This window comes from Haliotis rubra, unplaced genomic scaffold (genome assembly GCF_003918875.1).
Source record: "Haliotis rubra isolate DU_JTF1 unplaced genomic scaffold, ASM391887v1 Scf189, whole genome shotgun sequence".
Lineage (NCBI taxonomy): Eukaryota > Metazoa > Mollusca > Gastropoda > Lepetellida > Haliotidae > Haliotis > Haliotis rubra.
In genome coordinates, this window is record NW_025765880.1 from 580,454 (window position 1) to 595,255 (window position 14,802).

A 14,802-nucleotide genomic window follows, 5' to 3' on the forward strand; every position below is an offset into this window, starting at 1 on the left:
TGCTTAGGATATCTTAGGTCATTGTATTATTTACTATGGTTCATTCATTTCTTGGCTCATTCCTTAACTCGACTACATGTATATTAGTTACATGTAATTTATAATTTATGAGTGACGAGGAATGGCGAAATATCTGCCCAGAGCGACATATAGAAGTGTAAATCCTGAGCCTTGGTTAAGGACAGATATGCTGTTATGCTATTTAACTGGTATCTATTTTTTGTTTACAATTCTTCGCCAAGTCCTAGAATAAGAAGCTAACAGGATGAAAAAGCAGAGGCAACAGAGGCAAATATGCATTTTCATTATGTTCATACGAAACGGCATCAAAGCCATGGAATTATACCTGATACAATGCTGATCAACAAGATTTCGTGAGTGCCAAATGTACACATTGAAAAATACACTAAACGCCAAAAAGAAACGTTACCCTCCTTTCTTAATGACGGAGGTACCTATCTTCAGCTGGCGTTGTGATGTGTGGACGTCCACTTCTTGGTCTGTCTACGGTGAGTCTGTCTGAAGTCCTGAATAGGTCTTATAACCGTGATACGGTGGCACCCGAGGGCGTTGGCAACAGCATTGTATGTAGACCCCATCTGCACCATCCCAATGGCTCTTTCTCTCTCTTCTGTTGTTAATCGTGGCACATTTCTCGTACTTGTGTATCATATCATGTATTCTAGGCTCTCGTCATACCCTATAGAATCATTCTACATGTGAAATGGATGGCGATTGATATAGCTATGTGTAAACAGAAAATAGAAAAATATTACTTTGCAAAGCAAAAATGTTAACAAAGATAATTTTAGATGTTCCTAAACATTTTTTCACAATATCAAAGACACGTTTCATTTGTTTTCACTATGCAAATCAGCAGAAAATGTTTTAAAAGCCTGTAATCACAGGAATGATTATTTTACAATTTTACACACTCTACAACAGTTGTTTCTTGTTTTAATAGTTGAAAAATGGTGACTTTAAATTGTTTATCATTGTCCCAAAGCAGAATTATTTCAACCTTTCTTTTGGACATCTAAATCACTGGTTTATTACTAAATTGGTTTATTTCGGCATGGACGAATATTGGACAATTTAACGCTTCTAAAGACATGCATTTCACCTAAATATGAATGTATTTGAGAAATTTTTTTCGTGATTTGCATAAAGCTGTGTTGTTAAGCTTTCATGTAAACTAATACCTTCTAACATATCTTTGAGAGTTTTTCAGTAATTCATAAAGTTAGGAGGGTAACGTTTCTTTTGGCGTTTAGTGTATAGCCATCTATATTCACATCATAGTAGCATTTTATATGAACAATTATAAAAGAAATGCACCAGAGTACCACTATTAACGTCAAATTCTCATATTGTCGAGTGAAATGTAACATTTGACTGATATAATCACTAACATTCCTATCTGTACCAAAAGCAAAAAAAGAAAGTGATAAAAAACCAGCTGAACACGATAACCACTGACCTGGCGTTATCGTCACAGGCAACAAGCGATCAACTCTACCTTTGTACCAGGAAGACAAGGTATACAAGGAGCGGCACACAGCAGGCACACGACAGCACTGGACACAAGGTAAATACATACCCTAACTTACACCATCAGAAACGACATAATACATGACAACTACGACAGATCGCCTCCTTGAGTGACATTTTAGAAGTTGGGAAGTGCTATATAAAAAAATAAATGGATAACAACTTTTATTCGTGAGTGCAACGTTTCGATACAGACTCTTGTGCTTGACAACGGTACAAGAATCTGTATCGAAACGTCGCACTCACGAATAAAAGAAGTTGTTACCCATAAAGTTTGTTCTAGATTATATGACAGATCTATCGACGTAGCTAATTCGATCAAAAGTTTTACATAAATTGTTTAACTGTAATCTAATGATTGTTTCATATATGAAAATAAAATGCGATTGGCATTTAGTTTTAAATCTTGCATGGAAACATGCATATATTTATGATACATTTGAAAATATAATTCGTACAAACATTAAATATTCACTGAATTTCAGCTGTAATATTCTGCTTCACCTGGTTCATGCTCTTAAAAATCCTGATAACCACGTTACGGTGTAAGACAATAGACGTATTATATTGTGTATGCAGATTGTGCAACTGTCAAAATAGCGGTGTTGGGAGCCACGTAGATACGTGCACCTATTGTCGATAGCACACAGCGTCCTTCATCTTAACATGTTCACTTATACTGAATATACTGAAATGTATATTGGAAGGGTTTGTCCGACGCCGGGAGAAGTAAATACGCCAACAGTCAAACAATGTGTGAGAGAGTGTGTATGTGTGTGTGCGCGATAGTGTGTGTGAGAGAGAATGAGAGTATATGTGTGTGCGTGTGTGTGAGTGAAAGAGTGCGTATGATAGAGGATGATAGTGTACATGTGTCTGTGCGTATGTGTGAGAGTGTATGTGATAGAGGATGAGAGTGTATATGTGTGTGAGACAGAGAGAGAGAGAGTGATTGTGTGAGAGAGGATGAGAGTGTATATGTGTGTGTGCTTGTGTGTGACAGAGTGATTGTGTGAGAGAGGATGAGAGTGTATATGTGTGTGCGTGTGTGTGAGAGAGGATGAGAGTGTATATGTGTGTGTGCGTGTGTGTGAGTGAGACAGTGCGTATGATAGAGGATGATAGTGTATATGTGTGTGTGCGTTCGTGTGAGTGTATGTGATAGAGGATGAGAGTGTATATGTGTGTGAGACAGAGAGAGAGAGTGATTGTGTGAGAGAGGATGAGAGTGTATATATGTGTGTGCTTGTGTGTGACAGTGTGTGTGTGAGAGAGGATGAGAGTGTATATGTGTGTGTGCTTGTCTTTGAGAAAGAGTGCGTGTGCGAGAGGATGAAGTGTATGTGTGTGTGTGCCATACATGTGTGTGTGCTTGTGTGTGAGAGAGAATGCGTGTGAGAGAGGATGAGAGTGTATATATATATGTGTGTGCGTGTGTGTGAGAGACAGTGCGTGTGAGAGAATAACAGTGTATATGTGTGTGTGCGTGTGTGTGAGAGAGTGTGTGTGAGAGAGGACTTTAGAGAGTGTATATGTGTGTGTGCGTGAGAGTGCATGTGATAGAGGATGAGAGGGTATATGTGTGTGTACGTTTGTGTGAGAGAGGGTGTGTGAGAGAGGATAAGTGTATATATGTGTGTGCGTGTGTGTGAGAGAGAGTGTGTGAGAAAAGATGAGAGTGTAAATGTGTGTGTGCGTGTGTGAGAGAGATATTTTATAAGAGAGGATGAAATGTATATGTGTGTGCGTGTGTGTGAGAGAGAGGATGAGAGTGTATATGTGTGTGTGCCTGTGTGTGAGAGAGCGTGTGTGAGAGAGGATCAGAGTGTATATGAGTGTGTGCCTGTGTGTGTGTGAGAGAGAGGATGAGAGTGTTTATGTGTGTGGGCGTGTGTGTGAGAGAGAGTGTGTGAGAGAGGAATAGAGTGCATATGTGTGCGTGCGTGTCTGTGAGAGATTTTGTGAGAGAGATGATGAATGATGAGAGAGTGTATGTGTGTGTGCGTGTGTGTGAGAGAGATTTTGTGAGAGAGAGGATGAGAGTGTGTATGCGTGTGTCAAATATACATGTGTGTGTGCGTGCGTGAGTGCCTGCGTTAGTAAACTAGGGCCCGACAATGTAGTAGTGTTCTTGTTTAAATTGAGACAATGTATCATTAGTTTAGGTGTAGTATAAATACTTACACCTATGCTCTGCAGCAATTTTAACTATACTTCAGGACTTCATGTAGCCCAGGTTCTGCCGAGACGATGTCTTGAGTAAGTCAGGATAAGCTCTCGTTTGGGGGCTTCCTTGTTTCAGCGTTAGTTGATAGTAATTCGACTGGAGGGTCTTAACATTGCACGGGTTGTATGAGTACAGATCACCATTATTTACGTGACGTAGCTGGAATATTGCTGAGTCAAGGATTTAAAAAAATCAACAAAAAAACCCAGCAACATAAAAACAACCAAAACAAAACCAACAAAAACACACACACAACCCCCCCACCCTCCAAAAACAACAACAACAACAAAAAAGCCTCCCTATGAGAAGAGCAATAGTAAAGGTGAAAGAGTATAGTTGGTGGGTAGGTTTGTCGTTCATGTTTAACGCCGCACTCAGCAATATTCCAGCTATGTGACGGCGGTCTGTAATTAATCGAGTCTGGACCAGACAATCCAGTGATCAACATCATGAGCATCGATCTACCTACATGATAACAGACATAGTAGTCCTTCAGCTTCTTTCTGATATGCAGGCGACATGGATGATGACATGAGAATACAGTTGTCGTGCTCTGTGTGCCTGGACCTGTATACAGATCCCCTTTTACTTCCGTGCCTTCACTCCCTATGTCGCCAGTGCGTGCACAATCTGGTAGCCTGCGGAATCCCAGAGTGTCCAGAATGTAAAAATGCGATACCACCTGATCCAAACACACTGCCAAAAAACTTTCCATTGAGTAGCCTGGTTGCCATTTACAAACAGTCTATGACCACTTCTTCCCGACCTACTGCCGAAAGTGTATTGACGCGTGTTACCGGAGCACAGGAGCAGACGACAAGACTAACGGTGGCGTCATCATCTCAGAGGTCGTGGTCTTCTTATGAGCCCATCTTCAACAGACAGTGCAGCGCTTGTGACGCAGGGGAGAATACCCCTTCGGAGGTCGCATGTCTAACATGCAGCATCGCCTTCTGCGTGCCCTGTTTGGAAGAATGTCACCCGAATGATAACGGTCATGCTCTTGTTTCTCTTGAAGAAGCTGAAATGGTAATGTCATGGTTTCAGTATGGTAACATATCTGGCGTATTAAACCTGTAAAGCTGCATTAGCTAAATAATACACCAATGTGTTCATGGATTAGCCGTCCACGATTAGTGTCAAGAACTTACCATTAATTATACATACATTTCGGGGCCGTCACACATGACTCTATTTACACCGGCACCATCACACATGACACTATTTACACCGGGACCGTCACACATGACACTATTTACACCGGGATCGTCACACATGACACTATTTACACCGGGACCGTCACACATGACACTATTTACAACAGGGCCTACACAGATGACACTATTTATACCGGGATCGTCACACATGACACTATTTACACCGGGGCCGTTACACATGACACTATTTACACCGGGGCCGTCACACATGACACTATTTACACCGGGGCCGTCACACATGACACTATTTACACCGGGACCGTCACACCTGACACTATTTACACCGGCACCGTCACACATGACACTATTTACACCGGGGCCATTGTCACGTGACACTATTTACACCGGGACGGTCACACATGACACTATTTACATCGACACCTTCACACATGACACTATTTACATCGGGACGGTCACACATGACACTATTTACACCGGGATCGTCACACATGACACTATTTACACCGGCACCGTCACACATGACACTATTTACACCGGGGCCGTCACACATGACACTATCTGTTCCTTCCATTTCCATCCACGTGTGTTGTGATCCTGTGGTCCTTGTGGGACCGTCCGGTGTGATCCATTCCTTGGCCATTCCGGGACTATTCTTCGTCCATCGGTTCCTTGATTCCGGGCCTGGTTCGTCCATTCCGGTCTTCGGGTCCTTGATTCCATCCATTTGGTCCGTGTTATTCCGGGTCCTTCCGGGTCGTTCGTTCCTGGATCGTTGTTCCGTTCGTCCGTGTTCGGGTTCGTCCGCGGCTCTTCGTCCGTCCATTTCCATTCCGTCGGCTCGGTCCACGTGTTCCTGGGTCTTCGATCTTCCTTCGATCCGTTCGTTATTTCCGTATTCGTCTGTGGTCGTGTTCGTCGTTTCGATCTGGGTCGGTGGTCGGATTCCGTATTTATTTATTTTCGTCCATCCGTCCGTGTTCCATCGACCGTCCTTGGCCTATTCCGGGTTATTCCGGTCCATTCTTCCATTCCATTCCGTTATTCCACCTGGATCGTCCGGGGCCGTCACACATGACTCTTTTACACCGGCAACGTCACACATGACAGTATTTACAACGGCACCATCACACATGACACTGTTTGCAACGGCACCGTCACACACAACTCTATTTACACCGGGACCGTCACACGTGACACTATTTACACCGGTGACGTCACACATGACACTGTTTACACCGGCACAGTCACACGTGACACTATTTACATCCGGGACCATCACACATGACACTGTTTACACCGGGGCCATTACACATGACACTATTTACAACGGCACCGTCACATCTGACACTGTTTATATCAGGGCCATCACGCATGACACTATTTACACCGGCACCGTCACACATGACACTATTTACTCCGGAGCCATCACACATGACACTACTTACACCAGCACCATCACACATGACACTGTTTACACCGAGACCGTCACACATGACATTATTTACACCGGCACCGGTACACATGACATTATTTACACTGGGACCATCACACATGACACTATTTACACCAGGGCCTTCACACATGACACTGTTTACACCGGCACAGTCACACGTGACACTATTTACTCCGGGATCATCACACATGACACTATTTACACCGGCAACGTCACATCTGATACTGTTTACATCGGGGCGGTCACACATGAGACTATTTACACCGAGACCGTCACACACAACGCTATTTACACCGGGTCCGTTAGACATGACACTGTTTACACCTGGATCATCACACATGACAATATTTACAACGGGACCGTCACAGATGACACTATTTACACCAGGACCGTCACACGTGACACTATTTACACCGGTGCCGTCACACATGACTCTATTTACACCGTCACCGTCACACATGACACTATTTACATCGGCACCATCACACTTGAAACTATTTAAACCGGCTCGGTCACACGTGACACTTTTCACACCGGCACCGCCACACTTGACACTCTTTAAACCGGCAGCGGCACACGTGACACTATTTTCAACGGGGCTGTCACACATGACACTTTTTACACCTACACCATCACAATTGACACTATTTACACCGGCACCTTCACACATGACACTATTTACACCGAGGTCGTCATACTTGACACTATTTACACCGGCACAGTCTTACGTGACACTATTTACACCGGGGCCATCACACATGAGACTATTTACACCTGGACCATCACAGAAGACTCTACTTACACTGGGACCGGCACACTTGACACGATTTACACCGGCACCATCACACTTGACTCTATTTACACCGGCACCGTCACACGTGACACTATTTACACCGGCACCATCACACTTGAAACTATTTACACCGGGACTGTCACACGTGAGACTATTTACACTGGCACCATCACAATTGACACTATTTACACCAACACCGTCACACGTGACACTCTTTACACCGGGACCATCACACTTGACTCTATTTAAACTGTCACCGTCACACGTGACACTATTTACATCGGCACCGTCACACTTGGCACTATTTACACCCGCACCGTTGCACTTGACACTATTAAAACCGGGACCGTTGCATTTAAATTTGTTTACACCGGCACCGTCTCATGTGACACTATTTACACCTGGGGAGTCTCAGATGACACTATTTACACCGGCCCCATCATACGTGACACTATTTACACCGGCACCGTCAGACTTGGCACTATTTACACCCGCACCGTTGCACTTGACACTATTAAAACCGGGACCGTTGCATTTAAATTTGTTTACACCGGCACCGTCACACGTGACTCTATTTACACCGGCACCGTCACACGTGACACTATTTACTCCGGCACCGTCACTCTTGGCACTATTTACACCCGCACCGTTGCACTTGACACTATTAAAACCGGGACCGTTGCATTTAAATTTGTTTACACAGGCACAGTCACACGTGACACTATTTACATCGAGGGAGTCACACGTGACACTATTTACAACGGCACCATCACACGTAAGACTATTCACACCTGGACTCTATTTACACCGGCACCGTCACACGTGACACTATCTACACCAGGACCGTCTCACGTGACACTATTTACACCTGCACCATCACACGTGACACTAAATACACCGGCACCTTCACACATGACACTATTTACACCGGGGCCGTCACACGTGACACTATTTACAGCTGCACCGTCATAGATGACACTATTTACACCGGGGCCATCACAGATGATACTATTTACACTGGCACGATCTCACATAAGCCTATTTACACAGGCACCGTCACAACTTGACACTATTTACACCGGGACCGTCACAATAGACTCTATTTACACCGGCACCGTCACACGTGACACTATGTACACCGGGGCCATGACAGATGACACTATTTACACCGGCACCGTCACACATGACACTATTTATACCGGGACCGTCACACGTGACACTGTTTACTCCGGCACCGTCACACGTGACACTATTTACACCTGGACCGTCACAATAGACTCTATTTACACCGGCACCGGCACACGTAACACTATTTACACCGGCACCGTCACACATAAGACTATTTACACCTGCACCGTCACACATGACACTATTTACACCTGGACCGTCACATATGACACTATTTATACCGGGACCGTCACACGTGACACTATTTACAACGGGTCTGTCACAGAAGACACTTTTTACAACGGGGCCGTCACACGTGACACTATTTACAACTGCACCGTCAAACGTGACACTATTTACACCGGCACCTTCACACATGACACTATTTACACCGGCGCCGTCACACGTGACACTTTTTACACCCGCACCGTCACTCATGACACTATTTACATCGGGGCCGTCACACTTGACACTATTTACGTCATGACCGTCACAGATGACACTATTTACACCGGTGCCGTCTCACATGGCCCTATTTACACCGGGGCCGTCACACGTGACACTATTTACACCGGGGCCGTCACAGTTGACACTATTTACACCGAGGCCGTCACAGATGACACTATTTACATCGGGGCCGTCACAGATGACATAATATACATTGGCACCGCCACACTTGACACTATTTACACCGGGGCCGTCACAGATGACACTATTTACACCTGGACCGTCACACGTGACACTATTTACACCGGGGCTGTCACACGTGACAATATTTACATCGGGGCCGTCACTGATGACACTATTTACACCAGCACCGTCACACATGACACTATTTACACCGGCACCGTCACACTTGACACTGTATACAACATATAGAACAAGATATGACATCAGTGCATCACGAGTCCATACAACGTATACCATATTTGAGTGAATTATCACATAATGGTATGTCTGTATTTTAAACTGGTTGTGTTATCCTGTACTTTAAACGCGGTGATGATTCTCATCGGGAACTTGTCTATTCTGTTCACAGACTACTATTTGTGCAATCTGCAACTTTTCCTCAGTCACCACGTGTATTGAGTGTCAGATGTCTTTCTGCATGCCTTGTCTCGGGAACTACCACCCCACAATACGTTCGGCTCCCGGCCACACCCTTCTACCAACTCCAACCCGAAGGCGCCACAGTAGCAGCGAGCCATCGGTTCCTCAGAGGTCTTTCAGTGAATCCCATTGGGGACGGGAAGCTCAAGTTTACTATGGTAACAGCTCAATTCCGGAAAGAGGCCAATCGACCCTGTCTGTGGCGACAGTTAGAGATGACAGACACGTCCAGGTACACACATGACAGCATGAGTGAGTGAGTAATTTTTAGTCTAATATTCTGTCGACGTCAAGCATATTTTGGCATCACATGTAATATTTTTTTATGGGAAATTCCAGCCTGATCTCCACCTAGCATTGTTACCAAGGTTAGTACAATGGTATAAGATATATTCTCCACCTAGCATTGTTACCAAGGTTAGTACAATGGTATAAGATATATTCTCCACCTAGCATTGTTACCAAGATTAGTACAATGGTATAAGATATATTCTCCACCTAGCATTGTAACCAAGGTTAGTACAATGGTATAAGATATATTCTCCACCTAGCATTGTTACCAAGGTTAGTACAATGGTATAAGATATATTCTCCACCTAGCATTGTTACCAAGGTTAGTACAATGGTATAAGCTATATTCTCTACCTAGCATTGTTACCAAGGTTAGTACAATGGTATAAGATATATTCTCCACCTAGCATTGTTACCAAGGTTCGTACAGTGGTATAAGATATATTCTTCACCTAGCATTGTTAACATTGTTAGTACAATGGTATAAGATATATTCTCCACCTAGGATTGTTACCAAGGTTAGTACAATGGTATAAGATATATTCTCCACCTAGCATTGTTACCAAGGTTAGTACAATGGTATAAGATATATTCTCCACCTAGCATTGTTACCAAGGTTAGTACAATGGTATAAGATATATTCTCCACCTAGCATTGTTACCAAGGTTAGTACAATGGTATAAGATATATTCTCCACCTAGCATTGTTACCAAGGTTAGTACAATGGTATAAGATATATTCTCCACTTAGCATTGTTACCAAGGTTAGTACAATGGTATAAGATATATACGTTGCTCTTCCAGGAACAACTGATAGAAGTAATGAACCGTCAACAACGCGTTATTCTGGAACTGATGGACGTGTTTGGGAGGGAACGTCATGAGGTGAGCGAATAATAGCTGTACGACCGTTGCTTCTGATGCTCTTCCAGTCATTGTGCTAATGCCATGCAATAGGGGTCACTGAATGTTTCCCATGCAATATGACCCCTAAAGATCTCTTTTCCCATGTGAGCGGTCATCTCATTGTTAACTACCTGAGGGAAGTTGACCTGTATCATAAATTGTAACTATGTAATGTGAATAAAGAATTGCTTGCTTTTCAATTTAGTGCTATGAAATGTTCTGTTTTTAAATAATATTGTAATGAATATTTATGTTTTTAAGATAAAATTCATTTGGACTTGGTACTTAAAATGTTTATAGATGCAGACTTGATCTCGTCACTGTATGGCTGTAATAATGCCGATGTGACGTAAAGCCCAACTCAAACTCAAACAATACGATCCGTGAAGATCCGGGTTAGAATGGGTCTTCCGAGAGACATGATGTAACGAAACGATGTGACAGTGGTGTAAATATTACCGTTTGCAACTTGTACTTTGTACTCTCCCAACTAAATAAAGAATATATAATATGCTTGTCGTAAGAAGCGACTAGCGGGATTGGGTGGTCAGGCTTGCTAACTTGGTTGAGTCATCGTATCACAATTGCGTAGATTAATGCTCATGCTGTTGATCACTGGATAGTCTGATCCAGACTCGATTATTTACAGACCGCTGCCATATAGGTGGAAGATAAACAATAAACAATAAACTGCAAACTAATTCATGCAATACACTAAACATTTGTTTGTATTTGGAAAAAAAACGTTTATAAAATGACCAAGCTGTTATACGCGCATGCCTTTGTTGTAGTCACTTTCCATATCAGACTAAGAAACGCATAATTGTGAGAAGCGTCATAAAATCATACAACCGCAAACTGAAATGTGCTCTTTGATTTTCAGACTTAAAGCGAAGCATACCTTGAAAGATTCATCACACCCCGGCTGAGTTGGGACTCATTACTTTCACAAAGATGAGATGTTATATACATGTCCTAACAAAACCATAAAGCAATAAACAATACAAATATTGAGATCGAGTGACAAACGTAGCTTTCACAATTAATCACTGTCAGTTAGTCAGTTAAATATATAGGTACCAAATAACGATGGTTTCACTATCTAGTCCTCGGCCAAAGTCCTCCAGTATTTAGTATGACACCTCCCACCCTTCAAAAAGTCTTGTTGATATGGAACTAGCCACATAATGTATCAGATTACTAACACAACATATACCCCACTATGGAAAAGGTGTCCACATGTTCATAGACCAACTGCATGACCATTAGCCACATGATGTCCTTGGAGTGGTTCTTGTTATGTTCCCAGGGGTGGTTCTTGTTATGTTCCCATAAGTGGTTCTTGTTATGTTCCCAGGAGTGGTTCTTGTTATGTTCCCAGGAGTGGTTCTTGTTATGTTCCCAGGAGTGGTTCTTGGTATGTTCCCAGTATACACAATTTACACAGTCGATTGTTACGGAGTGGTTCTTGTTATGTTCCGAGGAGTGGTTCTTCTTAGGTCCCCAGAAGTGGTTCTTGTTAGGTTCCCAGAAGTGATTCCTGTCATGTGTCCAGTATTCACAATTCACACAGTGAATTAACACGCGGACTACCACGATCTCTACGCCATCCTCCTCCATATATTTCAGTGATGGCAGTTCTCAAACTCTTAATTAACAAGGATGTATATATTTGCGAAGCGTGAATGTACATGCATAATGATCAGCTGCAAGATGTGATTTACCTTTTTGATACAAACACAGTTTACATGATTCACTGTACATGTTGATTGCATTCGTTTATTCTCTGTACAAAGTGATGTAGAAAAAATAGTACTACCATTGTCTATGATTCAATGACGACCATAATCGCCAGTGAACAATACTTTTTACATGTGATGTCTTTGTTTGCACGATTCTGTTGAGAATATAACATTGAAATATAGAAACTCTGTTTTGGATATCTGTAGACATAGAAAACTATTTCTACAATTATTTAAACTATCTCGTGTAATTGTCTACGTCAATGTACGACCACAGGCTTACAGTGTTGTTGTCCCTTGTGACATCCGGGTTAGAACTGATCTTCAGTAACCCATGCTTGTCGTAAGAGGCGACTAACGGGATCGGGTGGTCAGACTCGCTGACTTGGTTGACACATGTCATCGTATCCCAGCTGCGCAGATCGATGTTCATGCTGTTAATCACTGGATTGTATGGTCCAGACTCGATTATTTACAGGCCGCCGCCATATAGCTGGAATATTGCTGAGTGCGGCGTAAAACTAAACTCACTCACTCACCCAAACAGTGAGTGATTGAGTTAATATTTAACGTCACATCGGCAATATCTCAGCCATATCGTGACGAAAACAATTTATACAATATAAATGAAAACATTGTAAAGAGTAAAATCTGTCGACGATGGACAGTAAAAATCATAGAGTATCACAGATATGAATATAAAACTAGAATGTAAATCTTAAACATTGTAAGTGACAGTACTATATAAAACACGGGCTACAGATCGCCAACAACTGAAGGTAGATCACCATACTAGAGTCCATGGGGACTTACAGTACATTTGCTTCCTGCATGGACCTTAGCTGGATTTACACCATCCCTTCAGCTATTGGCAATTTTAGATAATCTAGCCATAAATTAAAATAACATATATGCTGTGTATGTATTCTTTATATTTGCTCTATGTTGTATTATGGCCAATGGCCTACATTACTGAAATAAAATGTATGTCTGTCTGTCTGTATATATGCTACGATTAAAAATACTGGTAGATTTAAATCAGCAAAAATAACTTGGTTTCCGCAATGCGGAAACCTGGTGGAAAGTGGACTGAAACTTAAGTTTCCACCTAGAATCCAGTGAGTTTCCGTTCTTTTACATTGAGTTTCCGCAATAACGGAAAATTACAATTACCCACTTTCTAAGGGTTTCCGCAAGGTTTCCGTTACCCACACTCCAACAGGTTTCCGCAAGGTATCCGTTACCCACACTCCGGCAAGTTTCCGTTGAGTTTCAGTTAACTTTGAATCCATCAGGTTTCCGCAAGGTTTCCGTTATTAATAAGACTCCAACAGGTTTCCGCAGAGTTTCAGTTACCGACAATCCGACATAGTTTCCGCATAGTTTCAGTAACCAACAACCCGACATAGTTTCCGCATAGTTTCAGTTACCGGTTTCAATTTCAGGTTCACAGGTTTTCATATGCGTTTCAAAGAGCCAAATTTAAACATTCTTCTTTATTCATATCATAAACTCTTGTTTAAAACAATATAAGTAATTTGTTATTATCATGACATTTACTTAAAGAAAAACAGAATATATAATAAGATTCATTGTTTTATTTTCTCAACATGAATATGAATTAGCATTCAAGGCAAATAAAGATCATACATATAACTAGTAATATAGCACTAAAAAAACAGGGCAAAACATTTTGGCATAACTCAATCCAGTTTAAGAAATCATATCATTTATAACAAAGTCGTAATTTTTCATCAGTTAAACTTTCATTCACTTATTATCTTGAAATAGCATGTTAGATATGAAATTTATTTCTAAAACCATGCAAATGGTGAAAAATAACATTAACATACAACTTAACACAGTAATAAAACATAGCTGCATCGGACATTTATTTGCACGCCTTGGCATTCAGCCACACACTCTATGTCACAACTATCGCCAAACATCCACTATGATATACATCATACAATAACACAACATACAGCTTACAATACAAAAATAAAATAAAATAAAAATTACATTATGAAATTGAAAATAAATTCAATTATATTGCAAGAGTTGGTCAGTTAGCCCAATAAGGGGCATCCCTGGGCGGAGATCTCTCCGGTTGGTTGGATGCCTCATCCTCGTCCTCACGTTGGCCATGACAAGAGCAGTGGAGGTGTAGATTCTTTGTAGTCCAGTGTCGTCGTGTATGCCCTAAGCTTGCTGGACTCCCAGACAAAGGGGACGGAATGCAACTAATTGACGTCATCTTCGTCTCTCACGACTGGTGATGTCATGTCTATGGTGAGTGTTGTCGCTACCTTTTTCTTTCGTCTTTCTGGCCAATCGATAGATGAAAGTCTGTTTAGGCGTTGTGCAAGTTTCTGAAAATGGCAG

At 42.1% G+C, this 14,802-nt stretch overlaps 1 protein-coding gene across 1 annotated transcript; it reads left to right on the top strand.

Annotated features, from left to right (window-relative positions):
• The first annotated feature begins 1,533 nt into the window (after positions 1-1,533).
• Positions 1,534-11,670, top strand: LOC124274221 (E3 ubiquitin-protein ligase TRIM47-like). The gene is made up of 5 exons (XM_046709555.1): positions 1,534-1,588; positions 4,293-4,807; positions 9,409-9,711; positions 10,574-10,654; positions 11,559-11,670. Exons 2-5 carry the CDS (start codon positions 4,298-4,300, stop codon positions 11,562-11,564), a joined length of 900 nt encoding a protein of 299 aa, XP_046565511.1. The 5' UTR covers positions 1,534-1,588; positions 4,293-4,297; the 3' UTR covers positions 11,565-11,670.
• Positions 11,671-14,802: the final 3,132 nt, after the last annotated feature.